Source organism: Lissotriton vulgaris, chromosome 2_1, assembly GCF_964263255.1.
Source record: "Lissotriton vulgaris chromosome 2_1, aLisVul1.2, whole genome shotgun sequence".
NCBI lineage: Eukaryota > Metazoa > Chordata > Amphibia > Caudata > Salamandridae > Lissotriton > Lissotriton vulgaris.
The window spans coordinates 626974843-626999547 of NC_141687.1; the positions used below are offsets into that span (position 1 = coordinate 626974843).

A 24705-nucleotide genomic window follows, 5' to 3' on the forward strand; every position below is an offset into this window, starting at 1 on the left:
GTACTGATGTTATGGGCAGAGATGTGGAAAATGATTGCCTTGAATTGAGGGCGCAGTGTCCAATTCCTAACCTGCTGCAACCATCCTCTCGCCACTTTATGTCTGGAGAGTCCGCTCATCGTTTTACCTTTGGATAATCACTGGTGCATAGAGAGTAGCTGGGGTGCAGGAGCGCCCACTTCACTCGTGATAGCAACCACCACATCTATTGCCAGTAACCTCTGACTGCCCCAGACCGGGGAAACTCTCACACAGTCTCACGGCCACAATCATCTGAGGCTCCCCAGTACTCTTCAGTTGAGCCTGCAAAATAAACGACTTGCACCGAACAAATATTTTGCATGTGTGCATGTCGAGTGCAGGAACAGCGGAAACTTTGTTGTGCCTGCCTGCAAGGGATTAGCTAGAAAAATAGAATATGCCCCACTTTGAACAAAGCCTCAAATATCTCTGAGCCAAGAGGCGAGGCAAAAAAATCCAGCAGTGTTCAGGAGATTGCTCCTCCTCAGGGAATTCTGAAAATCTTCAATGTCTTCCTTCTCTCCATCCCTATTTCAGTCTTTTGTCCTTCCTCCCCTCATATTTCTTTTGGTCTTTTTCCATCTTGCTTTTAATCCTTTTTCATGCTTTCTGTACTGTTCCCACCCATTTATCCACTCAGTCACCCACCCATCTATCTGTCGTCCATCTATCCTTCTTTCTTTTCCAGTGATCCATCCATACTTTCTTCTCCCCATCTTTACTTTATCCATCATTCCTTCTGTCTATTTCCTTTGTCCTTTTGCTTCTTTGCCTTTCTATCCATCCATCCCTCCGTCCGTCCATCCGTCCATCTTACCTTCCTTAATTTCATCCATCACTCTTTTCTTACTATCTATCTATCTTTCCCTTCACACAGCTGCGACCCCTGGCTTGCTCCTTGCGACCCCCGGCTCTGTATTTGCGACCCCTGGCCTTAAAATCAATGCCAGAAACACAAGAGCAACTTCTCCTTACACCTGTTTTTTGTCAATTGTTTTTATTATACTAATACTGAATAACATTATATTATTCACTGTTAGTGTAATTAAAAAAATAGAGTAGAGTTAGCTGGAATATGATCCTCCCTGACAGAGATAAGTCAAAAATGCTTTTGAATGTATGTTGTATGTATGTGTGCAGGTGAGGGTGTGTTTATGTGAGAGAGAGTGTGTGTATGTATGTGTTTTTTGTGTAAGGATGTGTGTTCTTTGTGTGTCTGTCTAAGGATGTGTTTGTGAGTGAACATAAAGGTCAAGTGATGTCACTTCCGCTACCCCTGGCCTTTTGCTGAATTGACGTTCATGTGTAAGCTGTGGGAAATGTAACCTCAGGTCCCAGTGGACACTGTCATCTGCAAAACGGCTTCAGGACGTTGTCAATTTAGGTGGGACTAGTCACCTATGGGGAGGAGGACGGCCATGGGTCCAGGCGCTTGTAATGGGGGTCAGTACTGCTTCAGAGAGGACTGCAGGCTTGCTAAGGGTAGCACAGCACTGAGTGCTGCAGAGGTTATAGGACTCTCCTCTGGGAAGGGGTGGTGAATGCTGTAAGTTTCATGATATTGCTAGTAGTTACTGGGAGACACTGCCCTCTAGGGGCTCCAGCATAACACTTTTAACTGGGGTTGTAGGACACTGTAAATTCCCAGCTTTTTAGGGTGTTCTCCTGAGGCTTGCACCCAATGTTATGTGTCTAGTGTGAACATCACAGCCAAGCAAGATAACAACACACAGGATCGTTCAGAAGAGTCCCTGATGCCAGGATTCTGACACTGCAGGGGAACCCGCACATCACCTGTGTCTCCCAACATCACACCCAGCCCTGTCTAACTCCACCTCGAGGGCCCAAATTACATCTGAGAGAGGTTCGATTCCACATAGAGCCCCAGTTTTGCACCTCCCACCGATGCCCCCCCCCCCCTCCCACAAGCCCCAGGAGGGGATGTACATATTCGCCAATTTCCCTTGTAGTCCACACCTGCAATCCTCACCTCCTTACCCTGCATTCCCAGCTCTACACGGATTTCTCCGCTCAATCACTATCTTACCTACCTACTCTGACTACTATTAGAACAGTGACCGAAATCTCTGTGATTCCAACCGGCGGCCGGCCCCTTGTCCTATCTGGATCTTGAAACTTCCCCAGCTGTCATTCCTTGTGCAACCCAGGTGAAGGCTGCCGCCTCTAACACTTACATCATGTGGATGTAGTTGTGTGTGCAGCTGGTAACCCCAGCTCCTCGCCCTACAGTCCTCTCACTCTCAGGTGCGCTGCTGATTGCAGAGGAAGAGGGGGAGCTGGAAGAATATATGCCTGCAGGAAATAGAAGAGAATAGAGTGGGCACATTTACCTTTTCCCATTGGCTCTCTCTGACAGGCCCTGATGTTTCTCACTGGTCCCTCCTTTAATCCACTGATCTCTCTCTCCTAATGCCTTTTCCCTATACCCTGCCGCATTCCTACCTCTGTCCTATTCCATTCTCCCCTTCTCGCCCAATCTTTCCCTCTCTCTCTCCTGCCCACTTCTCCCTTCTCTTGTGGCCCATCATTTCCTCCATCCAGTATGTTTTCCCATGCTCGCTCCTTACCTCCCTGTTTTACACTCCCATGTAACCCTGGCACTGTTCCCTCCTTCAGTCTCGCCAGCTCCATCATTTCCTTACTCTTACTCTCCCTTCATTCTCTTCTGCTCTCCCCTTCCCTCTAACCTATGCTCTCCTTCCCCCTCTCCTGTTCCCTTCTTCCCTCTTTGCTTTTTCATCTTACCCTCGCCACTGACCTTCCTCCCATCTCCCTTAATCTCTCTTTCACTTGTACCTACTTCAGCCTCCTCTCTCCCCAGCCCTCCCGTGTGCCCTCTCTTTCTTCCACCTTCACCCTCTACGGCAGAGGTCTTCAAACTTTTTGATGCCGAGACCCCCTTGTAAAACCTTTTTAGGCGTAAGGACCCCCTTCCGACAAAAGTTTCTAGAAATTGGTACTCCTCATCATCAACTTTTGACAACCATAAATCCGCCTGTTAGAACTCATCACATCCATCCATCATTCATCCACCCACACTTTCACACATCCATCCATCCTTTCATCCTTCCTTTCATCCTTCCATCCCTACATCCATCCTTCAACCATCCACCCTTTCATTCTTCCATCCATACATCCATCCTTTACCCATCCACCCTTCCATCCATTCACCCATCATTCATCCACCCACCTTTTCACACATCCATCCATGCAACCTTTTATCCATCCATACATCCATCCACCCTTTCATCCATCCATCCATCCTTCATCCATCCACCCTTTCATCCTTCCATCCATACATCTATCCTTTACCCATCCACCCTTCCATCCATCCACCCATCATTCTCCACCCACCTTTTCACACATCCATCCATCATTCATCCATGCAACCTGTTATCCAAACATACATACATCCACCCTTTCATCTTTCCATCCATACATTCATCCTTCCTCCATCCACCCTTTCATCCATACATCCATCCACCCACCCTTTCATCCACCCATCCACCCATCATTCATCCCCCCACCTTTCACACATCCATCCATGCATCATTCATCCATGCAACCTTTTATCCATCCATACATCCATCCTTCATCCACCCTTTCATCCTTCCATCCATCCATCCTTTAGCCGTCCACCCTTTCATCCATCCACCCATCATTCATCCCCCCACCTTTCACACATCCATCCATGCATCATTCATCCATACAACCTTTTATCCATCCACCCTTTCATCGATCCATCCATCATATAATGTAATGTAATGTAAAAAAGATTTATAGAGCGCAACATACACCGGACGGTTTCTTGGCGCTGTTCACTAAATCAAGAGGAGACAAAGGAGGGAGGGAGAGGGAGCTTATGTGTGAGCACAGCGGAAAAGGTGAGTTTTTAGGAGAGACCTGAAGTGAAGGTAAGAGGAGGAGAGTCTAAGTTCCAGTGGGAGAGAGTTCCAGAGTGAGGGGGCCAGAAAAGAGAATCTGAGGCCTCCGTGCTTTTTGCGCCTAAACCTGGGCGTCTGAAGGAGAGCGTGGTGGGAAGATCGAAGGGGTCTAGAAGGGACGTAAGGGTGCAGAAGCGACGAGATGAAGGAGGGGCCGATGCCGGCCAGGGATTTGTGAGTCAAACAGCCTAGTTTGAATTTACAACGCTCTGATACAGGAAGCCAGTGAAGGGCTTTAAGTAGAGGACGGACGTGATGATGTTTTGGTTGGTGGTAAATCAGGTGGGCTGCCTGATTCTGTATCAGCTGTAGTCTTTTGATTTGGTATTGTGGGATACCTGCGTACAAGGCGTTGGCATAGTCAACCCGAGAGATGACTAATGCCAGCAACCGTCCACCCTTTCATCCTTCCATCCATCTACCCTTTCATCCATTCATCCATCCTTCATCCATCCACCCTTTCATCCTTACATCCATACATCTATCCTTCATCCCTCTATCCTTCACCCATTCACCCTTTCATCCTTCCATCCATACATCCATCCTTCATCCATCCACCCTTTCATCCATCCATTCACCCATCATTCATCCACCCATCTTTTTACACATCCATCATTCATCCATGCAACCTTTTATCCATCCATACATCCTTCATTCATCTACCCTTCCATCCATCCACCCTTTCATCCATCCATCCACCCTTTCATCCTTCCATCCATCCACCCTTTCATCCTTCCATCCATCCACCCTTCCATCCATCCACCCTTTCATCCTTCCATCCACTCTTTCATCCATTCATCCACCCATCATTCATCCACCCACTTTTTCACATATCCATCCATCCTTCATCATAACATCCATCCATCCACCCATCATTCATCCACCCACCTTTTCTGTGCCTCTCTCATGGGGGGGTGAGGGGGTGGTGTCAGTATCTTTGTGTCTTCTTCCTTCTTTCCCGCTCATGGGAGGGCATCTCTGTGCCTCCCTGCTGGGGCGGGAGGGGGGGACGTGTCACGGGACCCACAGCTCCAGGCGCGCAACATCCATTATACTCCAAGGGCTACACTACAGCCTGCTCCCCCAGACCCCACCCACTTTCCCCCCGTCCCCCAGCTCGTATGTGTGAGCCTGGCTGAAACCGTTTCAGGGACACACACACACAGCCACACCCAAGTACTTGACATGTCTTTAAAAGACTTTCTACTTGTTAATGAGCCTTTGATGTTTTTCACACCTTGGTTTGAATTAGGCCTCCGCCATGAGCACCCTCGATCAGCCCAACGCCAGGAATTGCATGCCCCTGACATAATCTGCGACCCCCCTCCAAGGACTCCACGACCCCCCTGGGGGTCGCGCCCCACAGATTGAAGACCTCTGCTCTACGGCACCATCATTCGCTGTCTTCAGATCCCTCCTTCCATCTCCCGATGCCCCCTTCCCACTCCCCTTCTTCCCTCTCCCTTACCCTCTCATTCCCTCTCCCCTGTTTCCGTTGTCGAGGTCACTTCTTACCTCTACCTTTCTGCATCCTTACCTCCCACTTACCCCGCCTTAACTTTGTACTGCCCCTTCCTTCAGTCTCTCCTGCCCCCTTCACTCTTCTGCCCCTCCTTCACTGTCTACAGCCCCTTCCTTCACTTTCTCCTTCATTCTGTCCTACGCACTCCTTAACTCTCTCTTGTTTCCTAATCCATTCTTTCCTGCCCCCTCCTTCGCTCTCCTGCTTCCTTGATCCCCCATTCACTCTCTCATTCACCCTCTTTCCCTTATCCTTGATACTAAGGGTGACGTAACGACAGCACAGCCAGCGTACAGTGCAGTGCAGTGCTGGGGGTGCCACAGGAAGGTTTAGGTCTTGAGGTTCGCTGGTGTGCCAGTGTCATCCAGATTTACCCATGGAGACATCATACACGCAGGGGCGGCTCCTCCGTGTGGGCGGAGGAGCGTCGCCCCACTGCTTTCCCACAGTACGAGAAGCAGAAACATAAAATGGTATTATGAATACCATGTTATGTTTCTTCTTCTCGCACTGCAAGAAGGTAGAAGGGTTTGGTTGGGGTCAGCGGGTGGGCGGTCCCGCTCAAGGCAGGGGATGAGTGGCTTGCCCACTGTTGTGGGCGCCGACTGCTTGGTCGGCCCCAGGTCCGCACGACCCGTGCCTCCACACCCGTGAGTCATGCCGGCTGCGACTGCATACACCTTCGGCACTGAAGAGCCTGTAGGTGCCAGCAGGCTCCAGCATGAATTCAGACCCAGTGCAACTTGTGGGCAGTGAGGGGCGTGTCACACACTGAGATACTTCAACCAGTGGGAGGGCATCTTTTATTCCATATGCACAACGCTTTTAAACTAGGAAGGACACATGAGAAAGAACCCGCTAGGGATGCCCTGCTCCGATGATGGTTCTGGCCGCATAGAAATACCAGTAGGTGGGTTCTGACACTCTACTGAGGAGTGTCTGCAGACCACCTGCCTGCTAGAGCAGAGGTCTGGCAACACAACTACAAACAAGGATGCTCATTGAAGATTATTTAATGAAAACTACCAAGTCACCTTCACTTAGTTATAGAGGATATTAGCAGATATATCAAGATGTTTTGGTCAAGATAACGTGTATTTTATCATGTTTTTGTTAGTCTAGAACTACAGGAGTGTTGCGTGGCCACACTAATGGCACTACAGCATTATGCAAATCTCTGTCACAACATTCACTGTTAAAAAAGGGAACTGCCCGTTAGCACAGATGTACAGAGCTATATGTTGGAAAAAAACAAACACAATGCGAGGTGCCTGGGTGTCTAGGTATCTGGTATACTTTCTTAAATAATAAAACAAAAGACTTGGGCTGATGAAACCGAAGATGGTGACATTACTGACTCTCTGGTTTCATTAGCTGGAATAACAAGCATTGGAAATGCAATAGGTCTCGCAGTAGTAAAGTTTGAGCTATAGGTGTTATTTATTTTTTTGTTTTTTATTTATGTTGTTTTTTCTAAATAGCTAAATTAATAGCTTTCTTCTTTACAAAGCCAATAGTTATAATTTTTGTAAATGTGACACCTCTAGCATTTGTAAAGCAACATGTTTTGTATTAACGGGACTTATATGTGACTTATATGTATTGATATAAAAAAAATCTATGGCTTTAAAAAAAATTTAATAAGTAATACGTAAATAAAATGGATTTTATTTTATATTGCCAATAGCTTAAAGTTTATTAAATATATTTAGTGAAGATGCTGTGGTTGCGCTGAGTGAGGGTGAGTGAGGGTGAGGGTGAGTGAGGGTGAGTGAGGGGTTGAGGGTGAGTGAGGGTGAGGGGTTGAGGGTGAGTGAGGGTGAGTGAGGGTGGGTGAGGGTGAGTGAGGGTGAGTGAGGGTGAGTGAGGGTGAGTGAGGGTGAGTGAGGGTGAGTGAGGGTGAGGGGTTGAGGGTGAGTGAGGGTGAGGGTGGGTGAGGGTGAGTGAGGGTGAGGGGTTGAGGGTGAGTGAGGGTGAGGGGTTGAGGGTGAGGGGTTGAGGGTGAGTGAGGGTGAGTGAGGGTGAGGGGTTGAGGGTGAGTGAGGGTGAGGGTGGGTGAGGGTGAGTGAGGGTGAGGGTGGGTGAGGGTGAGGGATTGAGGGTGAGGGGTTGAGGGTGAGTGAGGGTGAGGGTGAATGAGGGTGAGGGAGGGTGAGGGGTTGAGGGTGAGTGAGGGTGAGGTGTTGAGGGAGGGTGAGGGTGAGTGAGGGTGAGTGAGGGTGAGTGAGGGTGAGGGTGAGTGAGGGTGAGGGTGAGTGTGAGTGAGGGTGAGTGAGGGTGAGGGGTTGAGGGTGAGTGAGGGTGAGGGGTTGAGGGTGAGTGAGGGTGAGTGAGGGTGAGGGGTTGAGGGTGAGGGTGAGGGGTTGAGGGTGGGTGAGGGTGAGTGAGGGTGAGTGAGGGTGAGGGTGAGGGGTTGAGGGTGAGTGAGGGTGAGTGAGGGTGAGGGTGAGTGAGGGTGAGGGGTTGAGGGTGAGTGAGGGTGAGGGGTTGAGGGTGAGTGAGGGTGAGGGTGAGGGTGAGTGAGGGTGAGGGTGAGTGAGGGTGAGGGGCGGCCAACATCGCTATCCTCGTTAAACCAGTTGGCTCATCAGTGTTTGTCAACAGTGCGCCTTGTTGAGTAAGCAGGTCCAGTTGATTTATAGGAACAATACCAAGACTACAACTCCCAGAACCTACTGGGGCGTCAGATGAAAGCCTAGGACGAGAAACGTGACGTCCCACAGACATGCAGCGAAGGTGGCACGTTAGAGACAGTTAACCACGGAACATTCCTTGTTTCCACCGCATTAAGCATCCAGAAACCGCAGCTTATCCCGAGGGAGCATTCGACCTGCTGACTGGTGCAGCATTTGTGTGAGGACAGCTTTCCGTTCCCAGTCCATGGTGTGTACATGAAAGGAGAGAGGAGTGTTCCTGTCTACATTCCAATTACAGACCAGTTCTTTGAATCATCCACTACATAAATACACAAGAGTTATACAATACCAAGACTACAACTCCCAGAACCTACTGGGGCGTCAGATGAAAGCCTAGGACGAGAAACGTGATGTCCCACAGACATGCAGCGAAGGTGGCACGTTAGAGACAGTTAACCACAGAACATTCCTTGTTTCCACCGCATTAAGCATCCAGAAACCGCAGCTTATCCCGAGGGAGCATTCGACCTGCTGACTGGTGCAGCATTTGTGTGAGGACAGCTTTCCGTTCCCAGTCCGTGGTGTGTACATGAAAGGAGAGAGGGGTGTTCCTGTCTACATTCCAATTACAGACCAATTCTTTGAATCATCCACTACATAAATACACAAGAGTTAAAGTTTTTAACTGTAACGTTGCCCAAGCAGTTTAGTATCAAGCTATTTTCATGTATTCAATGTTGTGAATGGTCTCTCTCAGCATACTGCTTCTTATGCCTGCAAGACTAAACTCCAGCACTTGTTTACTGAAAGACGACATGGTCGCTGTTATAGATTAACAATACGGGCGCACGCTGCAGCCCCCTTTGAATGTGCTTTCATTGCAGTTTAAAAATGGACGTGCGCCCGTGTTAATTTGAAAGTCTGATTTTACGGAGGTCTGCATGTAATTTAAAAAATAAGCACAACAAGAGAAAGGCGTGTTCTGAAAGAAAACAAGAGAAACACCGAGCACGGCATCAGTGTTGGCATTGCTGGGGGTAGGGGGTAAGTGGTGATTTAAAAAAAAAAATGCGACACGGCGGGCAGGGGAGGGGGCGGAGGGGGGAGAGGGAACAGACGGAGGGAAGGCCAGATAAGGGGGGGGGGAGGAGAAATGCGACACGGCGGGCAGGGGAGGGGGCGGAGAGGGGAGAGGGAACAGACGAAGGGAAGGCAGATAAGGGGAGGGGGGAGGAGAAATGCGACACGGCGGGCAGGGGAGGGGGCGAGGGGGGAGGAGAAATGCGACGTGCGGATGAGGGAACTGATGTGCACGCGCTTTTAAGCTCAATGCGCATGCGCATTGAGCTTAAAAGTCACGGGCACTGCAAGGAATCGCCACGATTCCTTGCAAGTTGGATAAAGAGTGGATAAGCCCCCATAGTCTCGCTTGCTCGATGCGCATGCGCATCGAGAGGCGAGACCTAAAAAGAAGTTGTCAGAACCGTAGTGGGAGAAGGGGTTGTCGACTCTAGTGTGTTACTGCACATGGGTGGGAGTTTTGTAGACCTGGGGTGTGAGGAAGGGGAGAGGCTGTCACTAAAAGAAAATGAGAAGTTGTGGGAGTTCAGATAAACATCTAATGGAAGGCCTATTAGTATGTTCTTTATTTTATGTCTTTACCCAAATACAGAATATAAAGGAAAGGTAAAATCTTCAATATTTTCAAAGGATGGACATTAACAGCGAGCAACAAAACAGGCTGGATGAAAAGACTGTGAATGTGTAGACTTCAGTCGCGTGGACCGTCTGATCTTAGGAATTAATGATAGCCTCTATGGTGCTGACAAGTAGGCCGTTTGTCAGAATCTTTAAAGACCTTTTGACACAGATAAATTGAGTGCCCGAATGTGCTACAGCAGCAAAAAAAAAAACGTACAGGCATATGAAGAGACAACGTAAGAGTGATCTTGCAACACGCTTTTTTAAAGCAACTCAATTGCATTAGTGTGGATGACTAAAACGGCCAGGGGCACTGAATGGCTCAACTATAATCCGGGTAGACAGCTTCCCAGCACAACTGCAGTTCAAAAGCAATAAGAAACCATCAGCTTTTATCTGTGAATTCTTGGCTCTCCGCAATGTTAACATGACTTTACAAAAGTAACGTGTCTTGCTCTGAGCTCGGTCCCTGAAGCAGGAGCACATGGCTGTAAGAGTACGAAAATGCTGGTGGTCGGATTCAGTCGTGAGCAGCTGCTTTACTATGGGTCTCTTAGTGCCAATATCAGCAACACACTCCCTAAACACATACAGCAATCTCCTATGAAATAAACACACAAGACACCTTTTTCGTGGAGAAAATTGCTGCAGGTTTATTTGCATACCGAAACATGCCAACTTGGTGGGTCAACTTATGGGAGATCCAAGGGTAGGAAGCCCCTCTGCTGCCTGCCCACCTGAAGAGCCAAATTGCACTGTGGCACTGATAAATCGGTGCTAACCAATTTTGGGGGAGGGTTTACCCTTTCCCACCTGTGGACCGCCAGTCCACCCATCTACTTATGCCCCTTGAGGGGGTCGGAGCGTTCCAGGCAGACCCCGGTTGCTCAGGTTTACAACCGCCCATAGGACTAGCTGGGTGCCGTCGCTCCTCCAGGGTCCACCAAAAGGACTTCCTGGGGATATTTGGCATTTGGACCCTTGTTGTGCTCCTGAAGAGGGTACCCATATGTACCTTTCAGCTTCTGGATCGCCCTGTAACTCTGCCTGCAACACAAAATAACAGGTTAACAGCCTCTCCCACCCGACCCCCTGTATACACGCTGGATAAGCGGAAGGGAAGGGAAACAGCGTGAAGGCTGGCTGCAAGGAGAGCGCCAGGTGGGCGGGAGAGGTACTTATACCTGGCTTTCTGCCCACTGGCGCGGCGGAAATGACGTGGGGCGAGCCGGACCCAGACGGGTTCCTAAAAAAAAGAATATATTGTCGCTGTGTGCCATCATGTGGCACTAAGGCGGCCACCCTCTTATGGGGGTCCCCTGCGGGGACCCAGGGCAGCCACAGATGCATGCTACAAAGAATAAACACGCATTCCTGGGTGGCACGGTGCAGCAAAATGAGGCACCGCTTTAAGGCACACTCAATCTACAATGTGCCGGAGATAGACCTCACTTAAGTAGTGTTAAAGAGTGGGGTCTTGTGGCAATTCCATGACTTTAGTTTAACTGGGGAGCTGTGACCCAAAGCCTTTGAGAACAATGGGTGCCAGTGGGTTGGGCCGCTGGCAGCCTCATGGAATAGTCCAATCTATAGGTGCTGCAGCGCCTTCCTTGTACAGGGCTGGTTAACCACTGCGCACACAGACGAGGCTACCAACTTTTCAGCTGAGTCTGAGCTATCCATGTCAAGGCACGATCTCCTCGCTGTTTGCCAACTCACTCACGCATATTACAAATTAGATTTATTTCGCAAACTGTAACTCTAGCATTAGGCAATGCTAACAGTGTCTACCCAGCCACTCCAAGCTGTCCACCGTGTTGTTTACAAACTCAGCAGCACTATCTCTTCTTGCCTGCCCCACGGAGAAAGAAACAGGCATGCTGCCGGCTTGCAGCACAACCCAGTTCCCACTGAAGTGGCTACAGTGCCAGCGGCAGAGCCTTCCCACAGTGCAGCCCTGAGCTCCGCAGGCAGCAGGAGAGCAGGCGATCCTAACCCCTACTGCACTGATGTGCACAGGCAGAAACACCACCTTTCTCTGCTCAGTTCTGCCATGCCCCTGATTGTTCACTGCTGGACAAGATGGCGGTTGCAAGTTGAGCAACAATGAAGGGTGCAGGCCTACTGATGGGGGAAGTAACAATAAAAAGAAGGGGGAAGCATGGGTTTAGGTGGAAGTAAGGATGGCGCGGAGGGGTGGGGGATAGCAGAAACAAGAAACAAGACTCAAGCAACAAGTTGAACAAACAACGACACACAAGCAGGAATGAAAGATAAACTAGTCCCCCAAAACAACACACAAACACAGAAGCATAAAGATACAAGTAATTGAGTGCTGCTCTATGGGAGGAAACAAAAGACAAAAAGGAGGGACAGAGAGGAAGGATCAACAACTAGCAAGCAAGCATTTTTGAAAGACAATCGAAGGGACCAATAAAAAGGCAATGGTGGGCTGTAAGTCCACAGAGTGAATACAGCATGCCTCGAAGTGACAGTGCATGCGCTGCCTAGGCTCAACCTGAAAATGTATTGTAGGACACCACCCAGGATCTCCTTCTGAACAGGAGTACCATCCATATTTCACAAATTCAAGCTCCTACATCAATGCCGCATTTTTTAGACTGTCATTAAATACCCCATGTTTTTCCATGACCGGGTGAACCAGGCTCTACTTACAAAGGAGCTTTGGATTTGAAAGTGGCAAAGAAATTCATCCGACACATTGAAAGACCACAGCCAAGCAAAGGTCTTAGTAGCCAAACGGAGAACACTACCTCCCAGTCAGATGAGGTGCAATTCATATCTCACTGTTAAACCCTACATTTAGCCACTAACCCCATCACCAAAATAAAAAAGGTTTGAAGGAAAAAAAAACATAGGACTTTTTGTTCCTGAGGCCTGTCTAAGGCAGCTTGGTACTTACTGTGGTGGTTGATGGTATTTATCAGCCGGACGCCCACCTGAGCGTGGTTGTTGGTCATGAGCACAATGTCGAAGAGATCCTCACTGGTTGGGTAGAGCTCCCTCAACCGAGCATTGACCGTTTCCAAAGCCTGAGACAAAGAGAAATAATTGTTACTTCCATTGCTCACCAATAGATGGGGCTTCCACTGACCCATATATATCCACATAGAAGACACCTGTGTCCAAATGGCAGCAGCTTTTACTGAAAGTGCTTGGTGCTGCCAGGAAAAGAGTCTAATGAGGCTGGCCAGCAATGGATGGTGAGTAATGTGCCGAAGAAGGACACCCTTATTGTATTGCATTGTAGTTGCATTCATATAGCGCTTACTATCCCTGATGAAGAGTCAAAGCTCTTTTTCGGCGCGTAGCACGCTACTCCGGAACCCATAAGGATTAGTGTTGAATTAGTGTAGTGAAATAAGGAAGTCATTTGAGTGGTGGATAGGTTAGTTAGTTATTTGGATGGATGGATTCAGAAGGATAGCGGTGGGGTACTATAGGGGAAAAGGTGCATTTATATAGTGCTTGTTACCCCTGATGGGGTGTTGAGGCGCTTTTTTGGCAAGTAGCACGCTACTCAGTAACCCATTAAGGATGAGTGCTGATTTAGTATAGTGAAATTTGAAAGTAATTTGAGTTGTGGATATTAGTCAGTTATTTGGATTGAGAAGGATAGCGAACGGATACAAGAGGTAAAAAGGTTTGCATTTATATAGCGCTCGTTGCTCCTGATGGGGTGTTGACATGCTTTTTTGGTGAGTAACACGCTACTCCGGACCCCATAGGATTACTGGTGAATTAGTATAGTAAAATATTAAATTTTAGAGGTGGACATGTTAGTCTGTTCTTTTGATTGAAAGGATAGTGAAGGTATAGAAGACTGCAGGATTTTTCTGTTTTGTTTTGGAGGTCATAGCAGTAGGAGGAGGCTTGGGATGAGCAAAAAGGGATGTTGAGGGGAAGAGTCAGAGGGAAGAGTTTAGAAAGGCTTGTTTTGGGGAATCAGTATAGTAAAGAGGTGTCATAGGATGCAAGGAGGGGTAGAGTAGGGGTGACTCTAGAAAGGGTTATTTTGGGGATCATAGTAGAGGTATGGGGTTTTGGATGAATGAGAGAGTGGATGTAGAGGATATATTGATAGAGGTATAGCGTGAGAAATAGGGTAGTGCATTGGAAGGTGTAGTAGAAAGAGATTTGATATGAGTCAGAGAGTTGAGGTAGAAGATATATTGAGAGAGGTAATAGGGTGAGAATAGGGTAGTGCATATGATAGGCCGAATTTGAAGAAAGTAATAAATATATAGATCCATAAGTACAGGGAAATTATATAGATGCATCAATGATGTAAGTATATGTAGATTAAAGATATTGATAGATGTGTAGGGTAGTGCATTGGTAAGAGAAGTAGATATAGGTTTGAGGTGAGCCAGAGAGTTGAGGTAGAGGATATATTGAGAGAAAGCTGCCAGGCTGAAAGAGCTGGAGATTGTGGGTGGGAACCTGGGATATAGAAGTAGTGAATGTGCCTCATGGGCATCAGTTGGCATGGTGTTGTTTTACTGCCAGGTCTGATAAAACTGAATTGCGTAGGATGCTGTAAAGTATGAGAGGTGGAGGATGGCCACGTGATATTGCATGGTCTCAGGATCGATTGAGCAACAGGAAGGAAACTTTCTGAAGAACGATGGGCGTATGGTGCCCAGCTTTCACAGGCCATTTCACAGTTTGTCACCACTGTAGTATCCTCCACAGCCCCAGGAGCATGCAAAGTATTACGCCACACACGGTGCTCTGGATTGTATGTCTTTATTCCTCAGCATACAATCACATATTGCACTCTCATTACATCATAACCGTTAATAAATCCACCTTAACACCTCTAAGCAAGTTATGTTATTCCATGTTGAGTCCACCCAGAAATGCAAGGGTCCAAACGCACATAGTCTCATGACACTACATCTCTCCTCTTGTTAAATAAAAAGTAGCAACAATGGTCACGTCATATCTCTGGAGTAAGGCATTGAGGCACTTGTACTAGTCCGCCAGACCGAGTGGTATGAGATGGTTGAGATGCACTCTGAGAGTGCACAGATGGCACAGGTTCTGATGCTTGATCTGGACTGTCAGGCGAGGTCGCCTCGTTCCATCACTGCAGGAGCTGATTACCTCTGATGTAGGTGTTTAAAGTGCGATGAGTCCCGGGTGATGGACTTTCCGGGACGATAAGCCATCCCATATGTCCTTTGCATTTCGCAATCCTCAGAGGATCGACATCAAAAGGAGTGCCTGTTTTCCGGTTTCGTTTCTGCTTCACCAGGACCCAGTCACCTTCATCAAAGGCTGTTTCCTGAGCTTGTTGGCAACAATTGGCATGTGTTTGCATCTGGCACTTCCGAGAAGTGTCTGTGACGCAAACCTTATCCGCATTCAAGGATCAGTCTACTGTCCACTGGGCAGTTTAGTTCCGATGGCTCTCCCAATAGCAAGGTAGCAGGACTCTCACAAGTTGTGGATTGAGGAGTTGACAATAGGCATCGTGGGCTTCAGACAGGGCCTGTGTTGGAACCAGTGCTTTCTGGTTGATTTAATGGATCCCCTTTCCAGGCAGAAACTGTCTCTCCTGTCAAGGGAGGGTTATTACACCCACCATATAACCTGGGCTCACCCTTGAGTAGCTTGGCACTGAACAGTCAGGCTTTCCTCAAAGGCAATGTGTAAAGCAAAGGCACGGCAGTCATTTGCGACAAATACACTGATCGTCACAAAAGAAACTTCACACACACTGTATGTAAATAACGTTTGTATTCAACACACATATTCAATCATTATAACATAAATATCAAGTACTTTTGTGCATAAATCACCTTTGAAAATATTTATAGCAGTACTAGGCCCACTCGTATTTTTATGGTACCAATAGCATGCATACTGTGGACAATTCCTAATCCAACCTCCACACCGTCCCCCACAGAGGGAGAGCAGCCTTATGTGGTGTGACAGTGTGTCCACCCAGGCCCACTATAGGAATCCTGAGAATATAGTCCTGCACAGTCATAGGGACCAACAACATCAAAGATATTACAGACATAAAACAATAAAACACTTTTTAGCGGCACCACAGGCTGGAGCCACGTGGGTAAACCCAATGGCGAATGCCTGTCTTGAAGCGTTCCTTCAACCCAGTCAATCTCTATCGCTACTATCTGGTGCCAAGATGTCTTCGAGTGGGGCCAGGTGTGGAGAGGCAGTTGGTCTGTCGCAATGAGGGTCAAAAGGTAACAACTGTTGAAAGGGGAATAACACAAGGGAGCCTCTCGTGGGAGGAGGCACCGCGAGCGGTACACGATGATCAGGGTCTTGCCCAGGCAATCTGGGCACAGCATCTGGGCGTGTTGGTGTGGGTCGCACAAGACACTTCAGGTGTCCAACATGAAGATTTGCTAATTTTCTTACCTCCCTGGAAATGAGGCACAATGACTGGTGCATGTTGAGTTAGGTTGTATCAGGCAATTCTGGACACACAAAGGAGAGTTGCAAGTACTGTATCTCCTTGGAAATGAGGCACAATGACCGGTGCACGTTGAGATGGGATGCATCATATAAGTCCAGTCACACACACAGGTGCAGGCCCAGCAAATCCACATGAAGTAGAATGAGGCACTACCCTGGGTACACCTCCACCTTTGAGGGTCGCACCCTGTAAATCGGACAAAGCATACAATGAGCATGCAGTCGGTGAGTTGCACAAGAGTGATGTGGCATGATTGACAAAACGGACTACTTGGGGTCCCGCAACCAGTGAATCCACTCCTCAACTAGATACTTATGATTGTTGAGGTCCCTGCAGTACAGGTCCCACACACCTTGTATGAGGGCAAGATTTTTGGGGCTCTACACAAGACAATCTGGTCTCCAGATATGAGTCTTAATTCCATGCTCACACCACATTACCCGGTGGGATTCCGTAGCCGATGTGGTAACTTGAAAGGGCACCGCTCTCCAGATGTCACAGGCAGCTGGTGTAGGTCCCTTGCAAGAGATCTTTGATGTCCCTGTGTCAGGAGACGGAAAGCGACTCCATGTACAATTCTTGCTATCCAGGACTACATGTCCCAGAATCCCTGGGGTTAAGGGAGGAATATAAAAGGGCAGAATCTGCTGATGCAAAGTGTCGGATATTTTGTACCTGACTCGGCGTTGGAGTGTTTGATCGCCATCAGAGTTCCTGTACGTCTCGTTTCCCTTGTGCCTCTCCTTGCTATCCTTCCCTCGTTGTTTCCCCATTGGCTGAGCCTTCTTTCTTCGGCTCGTGCGGGGAAAGCATTGTTTTCCTGGGTCCAAGCATTCCGCTTGTACTTCACGCCAAGTAACGGCGTGTTTCTAATCGTTGGTGTTTTCCGTTGGCTGAGCCTTCTTGCCCCGGCTCGTGCGGAGAACGCCCTGGGTAATTCTTTGTTTTTCCACATAGCGTCCCCGTTGGCTGAGCCTTCTTGCACCGGCTCGTGCGGGGGACGCTAAGTATACCATTCCAGTATAGTGTTGCTGGGTCATCAGCTCCCAGTGCTCCCCGTTGGCTGAGCCTTCTTTCTCCGGCTCGTGCGGAGGAGTGCTGTTGTTTTTGCATACACCTTGTGGACAGACTTTGCTGCCTTTTCCGGACCGGTTGGTTCTGCGACCAGGTACTGTAATTACATTCTTAAAAGGGTGACGTAACCCAACTCTTTACTTTATTGTTTGGTTCGCTTAATTTCAACTTGGTCCTTGATGTGGTATAGTGAATCGTGTTCTCAGCTATCCATCAGATTTTTCATGGTATGTACTAAAGAATAGCATTACATTAGTGACAGGAAAGTGGTCTATCCTCGCTAAGGTCACGGCTGATTGTGTATTTCAGGTGGAGATCACACACGCTTCATATAAATATCCAGGACCAGATAGTAGGGGAAGAGAAGTATCTTCAGGGCCTACTCTTCTTTACGTTACAGGTATAGGGTACAGCTGTTTCGAGTATTTGCCTGTGTCCATCATTTACTTAAAAGAGAGGTGCGATCATTATTGTTCTTTTGTCGTTTCAGATCTCCCTCCCTGCTGTCCCCTTCCTTTCCCTTCTGTTTCCTTCCCCTCTGCCCTCACTTGATCCTTCCTCGACCCAGGCTGTTACAGCTTTCTGGGTTCGGTTAGATCAGGAGGTGGCCCTTATTTCATCATCCCGCTGATTCCGAGGACTTGGAGGATAACAGAATATCCGACCCAAGGTTATATGTCCTCCTAATCAGAGGGTTGTGGAAATGGCCACTCTGGATGATGTTTTAGTAGCCTTGGTGTTAGTGCAAAATGAATTACATTCCTTCAAACAGGAGAGAGCAGATTTACGCACAAGGTTGGATACTATTCAGAGAAATCCTTTCAGTGCAGGGCCATCAGGGGCAGCTTCTCCAAGTCCAGTGGTGGTAGAAATGCCGACCATTATACCGTTGGCTAACCCGGAGCGTTTTAAGGGGGATGCTGGCTCCATTCAAGTATTCCTTACCCAAGTTACCTTACACTTTTCATGTAAGCCACGATCCTTCCCCACTAACCAGGCCAAGGTGGCCTTTCTAGTATCTTATTTGGCAGGTGATGCTGCACAGTGGGCTGTCCCCTTGATTCAAAGAGATGACCCCATCATTCACGATTGGGAGGCGTTCAAAGATGAATTCATAAAGGTTTTTGACAGACGGGCAGACTCTTATACTGCTGATAGAGAGTTGTTGAAACTGAGACAGGGGAATCAAGACCTGTTAACCTATCTGAACTCATTTAGGAGGCTGGTCACAGAAACCAAGTGGCCGGAAGCCAAGCAGGCTTCCTTGTTTCATCAAGGATTAAATGAAGACATGAAAGATGTCATTTCCCAAATAGATCCTCAACCTGCAACTTGTGAGGATTTAATTAATTTGGTCATGCTTTTGGATCACAGGTTAAGGGCACGCAAGGGAGATCATAAAGACAAGGGCAGAACGGTACCTTCTTTTGTTCCATCCAAACCCGCTGATAACACTGCTGCTTCAGGGGTCGAACCTATGGATATAGGGGCGGTGAGAGCAGCGTTAACAGTGTCAGAAAAAGAGCAGAGAAGAAAGAATGGGCTCTGTCTGTACTGTGGCAAAAAAGGGCATTTCGTCCGAGAATGCCCTGTTAAGCCCAAGGTGTCCAGATTCCGCTTTAATAAAGGGGCATCTGCTGTGGTGGAAAAGTCGACGGAAAACTAGAGGGCTCTGAGGTGAACGAAGGGGTTCCTTGGAGTCAGTCAGTCATCCCTTCACTACTGAAAGAAATTGTTGGAGCGCAGCATTTGTTTATTAAGATCTTGTTGTTCATACAAACCGAATGGATTACGGTGCATGCTATGGTGGACTCGGGGGCCACACGGATGTTTATGGATTTGACTGAGGCTAGAAGAATCGGTATTCCGCTCCTAACCAGGGCCATGCATGAAGAGGTGTATGCGGTTGAAGGGAGGAAATTAGACATCGGCTCCATTAGTTATCAGACAGAAGAGACAGCAGTGGCATTTGGAGATCATAGAGAAAGGGTCACGTTTAGTATTATCAAGGCTCCTCATTACGGCATAATCTTAGGGATCCCTTGGTTGAAACTACATAATCCTGACATTAATTGGGAAACAGGCAGCATTACCATGAACTCCTCATTTTGTAAAAGCCATTGTTATGAAGACGTTGAGAGTCCCTCATTCTCTTTAGCCAACAGCGTACATGTGGCCACAGCAGCAGAGAAAGAAGTGTTGTTGCTAGAAGCATATAACGAATTTTCGAGTGTTTTCGACGAGGTTCAAGCTGAGGTACTCCCTCCCCATCGGCAGTACGACTGACAAATTGATCTAGTACCTGGAGCAGTCGTACCTAGTGGTCGCTTGTATGCTTTGACCGAACCAGAAAACACGCATTTGAGGTCTTATCTGGACAAATTGGTTAAGTTAGGGTTCATAAGGCCTTCCAAGTCTCCTGCTGCATCCCCTCTTTTCTTCATACCGAAGGCCAATGGAGAACTGAGGCCTTGTGTAGACTTTCGGGCCTTGAATGCAGTCACCATAAAGAACCGCTACCCCCTTCCTCTCATCCATGTGCTATTGGAACAGGTGAAGAAGGCCACCATCTATACAAAGCTTGATTTAAAGGGTGCCTATCACCTTGTAAAAATGAGGAAGGGGGATGAGTGGAAAACAGCCTTTATGACCAGATATGGCCTTTACGAATATTTGGTTATGCCCTTTGGGCTATGCAACGCCCCGGCGGCGTTCCAATACTTCTTGAACGATGTGCTGCGAGAGATATTGGACAGATACGTCGTCGTCTATATAGATGACATTCTGATATACTCGGATTCTGTGGATTCTCATGTTCGGCATGTCAAGGAGGTATTGCAAAGACTACAAAGGCATAGCCTCTTTTGCAAATTGAGAAAATGTGATTTCCATGTCACTACAGTTGAATTTTTGGGTGTAATTCTCAGTCCACAGGGGCAAGAGATGGCAGAGTGAAAGATCCGAGCAGTCAAGGATTGGCCTGTGCCTCAAAACATCAGGGACATTCAGTGTTTCATAGGCTTCGCCAATTTTTATAGGCGTTTTATCAAGCAGTTCTCCCAGGCGGTGGCTCCCATTACACATTTACTGAGGAAGACTCAGCCCTTTCTATGGACTCAGGATGCTGATGAGGCCTTTAAGACATTGAAAGCGGCATTTGTGTCGGCCCCAGTGCTGGCACATCCGGATCCGGAGAAACCCTTCATTGTTGAGGCGGATGTCTCCGATGTTGCTGTTGGGGCCATTCTCTCACAAAGACATGAGTCTACAGGGCAGATGCATCCTGTCGCATACATGTCCAGAAAGCTGAATTGGGCTGAGTCTAACTATTGTATCGCAGAAAAAGAACTGTTAGCGATAAAGGTGGCGTTTACTGAATGGAGGCATTTTTTGATGGGAGCCAGACATATGGTTACTGTGTATACTGACCACAGGAATCTACAGTATATGACGGCGGCCAGACATCTCACGCCTAGGCAACTCAGGTGGATGTTGTTGTTTGCGGGGTTCCATTTCACCATCACCTTCCGCCCTGGGGTGGAGAATAGGAAGGCTGATGCCTTGACCCCTTCCAGTCATCTCTTAAGGCTCCGGAGAATGTGGTGGAAACGGCCATCATTGATCCGGTGAATATGATATGTGTCATACAGCCAGACGCTCTCCTGCAGGGAATCCGCAAGGGAATTAGAACCTTCTACTGGAGGGATTGTATACGTATGCATCCAGAATGGCAAATCAAGGATGGTTATCCAGTGAACAATGGGCGGTTGCTGATTCCCACGTTGCCTCTCCGTAAACAGGTTTACAAATGGTGCCACGAGTCTCCTAGTGCGGGTCACATGGGGGTTGACAAGACAATCGATCAGATCCTTCGGAGTTGTTGGTGGCCTTCCTTGAGAACAGATGTCAAGGGATGGATTTCCCAGTGTGAGGTGTGTGCAACGGTAAAGGCAGTTCATAGACGCCCGGCTGGGCTTCTACAACTGCTTCCCACTCCTTCTGTTCCCTGGGAACGCATTTCTTTGGATTTTGTGGTTGGTCTGCCCAAGGATCAGGGATGCACGGCAGTGTTGGTGGTTATAGACTATCTGACCAAGATGGGCCATTTCATTGCTTGCCCGCAAGTACCTTCAGCCGGTCATCTAGCGGAATTGTTAATGGAACACGTGGTACGATTGCATGGTCTACCTGCTGTTATTGTCTCTAATAGGGGTTCCCAATTTACTGCACGTTTTTGGAAATCCTGGTGTTCATTGTTGCATATTGAGACAGCTCTATCGACCAGCTTTCACCCCCAAACAGATGGGCAGACGAAGCGTCTCAACCAAACATTGAAGCAGTTTTTGAGATGCTACGTAGATCAGGGAAAGGACAACTGGGTGAGTTATTTGTGGCTTGCGGAGGTAGCTTATAACAATGCCACTCATAGTGCCACTCGTGTATCCCCCTTCTATTGTACTTATGGGGGCCATCCACGCTTCATTCCCTTTCTCCATCCTCTTGGGGTGAATTCAGTGCCTGAGGTGGCCAAGAGGGTTTCTCACATCAAGGACACGTTGGTGAAAGCCCAAGCACAGCTAAAGGCGTCCAAGATGGCTTATAAAGGAACGGCGGATAAACGCAGAAGACCTGGTCCGCAGTATCAGGTGGGGGATATGGTGTGGTTGTCTACACGGAATATCAGGTTCCGGAAGTACAGTGTGTTCAATCCGAAATACATTGGCCCCTTTCCCATTCTACGGCGTGTCAACCCTGTGGCCATGAAACTTAAATTGCCACACCATTTGAGATTACATCCGGTGTTTCCTGTGTCGCTCTTGAAACCCTCCTTGTCACCGGTGCGCAAGCTACCTCCACCTCTTGTTGTCCAGGATGATCAGGAATATGAGGTGAATGGCATTCTTGATTCTAGGTGGAGAGGTAGAGGCCTGCGCTATCTGGTTTCATGGAAAGGGTATGGACGCTGGGAACCAGCGTCTGGAGTTCATGCCCCGCGACTGGTGGCGGCTTATCATAGGAGGTTCCCTTTGCGTCCTGGCCCAGGGAGGCGCGCTTCGTGAGGGGGGATGTACTGTCAGGAGACGGAAAGCGACTCCATGTACAATTCTTGCTATCCAGGACTACATGTCCCAGAATCCCTTGGGTTAAGGGAGGAATATAAAAGGGCGGAATCTGCTGATGCAAAGCGTCGGATATTTTGTACCTGACTCGGCGTTGGAGTGTTTGATCGTCATCAGAGTTCCTGTTCGTCTCGTTTCCCTTGTGCCTCTCCTTGCTATCCTTCCCTCGTTGTTTCCCAGTTGGCTGAGCCTTCTTTCTTCGGCTCGTGCGGGGAAAGCATTGTTTTCCTGGGTCCAAGCATTCCGCTTGTGCTTCACGCCAAGTAACGGCGTGTTTCTAATCGTTGGTGTTTTCTGTTGGCTGAGCCTTCTTGCCCCAGCTCGTGCGGAGAACACCCTGGGTAATTCTTTGTTTTTCCACATAGCGTCCCCGTTGGCTGAGCCTTCTTGCACCAGCTCGTGCGGGGGACGCTAAGTATACCATTCCAGTATAGCGTTGCTGGGTCATCAGCTCCCGGCGCTCCCCGTTGGCTGAGCCTTCTTTTTCCGGCTCGTGCGGAGGAGCGCTGTTGTTTTTTCATACACCTTATGGACAGACTTTGCTGCCTTTTCCGGACCGGTTGGTTCCGCGACCAGGTACTGTAAGTACATTCTTAAAAGGGTGACGTAACCCAACTCTTTACTTTATTGTTTGGTCGCTTAATTTCAACTTGGTCCTTGATGTGGTATAGTGAATCGTGTTCTCAGCTATCCATAAGATTTTTCATGGTATGTACTAAAGAATAGTATTACATTAGTGACAGGAAAGTGGTCTAACCTCGCTAAGGTCACGGCTGATTGTGTATTTCAGGTGGAAATCACACACGCTTCATATAAATATCCAGGACCAGATAGTAGGGGAAGAGAAGTATCTTCAGGGCCTACTCTTCTTTACGTTACAGGTATAGGGTACAGCTGTTTCGAGTATTTGCCTGTGTCCATCATTTACTTAAAAGAGAGGTGCGATCATTATTGTTCTTTTGTCGTTTCAGATCTCCCTCCCTGCTGTCCCCTTCCTTTCCCTCCTGTTTCCTTCCCCTCTGCCCTCACTTGATCCTTCCTCGACCCAGGCTGTTACAGCTTTCTGGGTTCGGTTAGATCAGGAGGTGGCCCTTATTTCATCATCCCGCTGATTCCGAGGGCTTGGAGCAGGGGTACTCATAGTACGGCCCGCGGGCCGGTGGCAGCCCGGCAAGCATTCCCTGGCGGCTCGCGGACCGTCCAAACATCCTTCCGTGTTTTAATATATATATTTTTTTTCATAGTGTCAGCAAACACCCCTGCGGCAGCGCGAGTCAAGAGACTGCTGCTCTGTGGGGGCCGGGGCCGGGCGATTCCGTGGAGCTGCAGGGGCCTACGAGGTGAACAAAGCTCATTAACATGGGAATGGTCTTTTAAAGACCTGTTAATTGCTCGATGAGGCTGTGTGTGTGTGTGCCTGGGCTGAGACAGCTTCCGGGCAATTCATCCCCGTCTGCCAACCTACCAAATGGCGCCATTTGAAAGTCAGGGGGAGCTAGGGTAGAACCAGTCACAGGTCAGCTTTGCATCTGTAAGGGAATGAGGGCTTTGGACGAGTGAGGCCCTGTAAGGCCGACGGGGCTGGGCCAGCGTCAGCCACACTTGTGCAGCTAAACATTGAAGAAAGACTACTAGGCTGGTCACTGCATTTTAAAAGTGCAGAAAGGTAGATGTATGCAGCAACATTATATATCGTCTCACCTTTAACACCTTCTCGGTTTTTACTGATAAATGACAACTGAGCCGCACTGTTTTTGTTAAAGAAATGCACTGACTATTTTCTCAGTTTAGGTCCTATCTGGAAATCAAATGAGGCAGGGCGGAGTCAGTCACGTCATGTTATTAGGTTGGCATAGAAGGGTTTGTCATTCTGTTCTTATCTGGAAGAAAATGGAAAATGAAACACTATTTAAAAAGGGAAAAAGTGTTCCAAGAAATGGCACACGTTTTTAAGGGAAGACAAAAGCAAATATATGTTATATTAAAATGTCTATAAATGGAGAGGAATTTGAGTTTGATCCTTAGTCTAGATGGGGCTAATGAGTTTTAATTAAGGGTCTCAGTTAAGGTTTGACGGGTTGGGCACCAAACCATTGGGCTGGGGCTTAGGACAGATACACATCTCCTTTCCCCTGACATACACTGGCGTGAGTGTTGGGGGGCTTAGGACAGACACACATCTCCCTCCCTG

The 24705-nt window shown here is 48.1% G+C and overlaps 1 protein-coding gene across 1 annotated transcript in view; it reads right to left on the bottom strand.

The window, feature by feature from the left end:
- The window catches only part of NT5C1A (5'-nucleotidase, cytosolic IA), a 204853-nt gene that overhangs the window by 22054 nt on the left and 158094 nt on the right, over positions 1 to 24705 (bottom strand). Inside the window, exon 3 of the mRNA XM_086955757.1 lies at positions 12769 to 12898. Coding sequence (XP_086811883.1) covers positions 12769 to 12898 — 130 coding nt within the window. The remainder of the gene's footprint in view (positions 1 to 12768; positions 12899 to 24705) is intronic.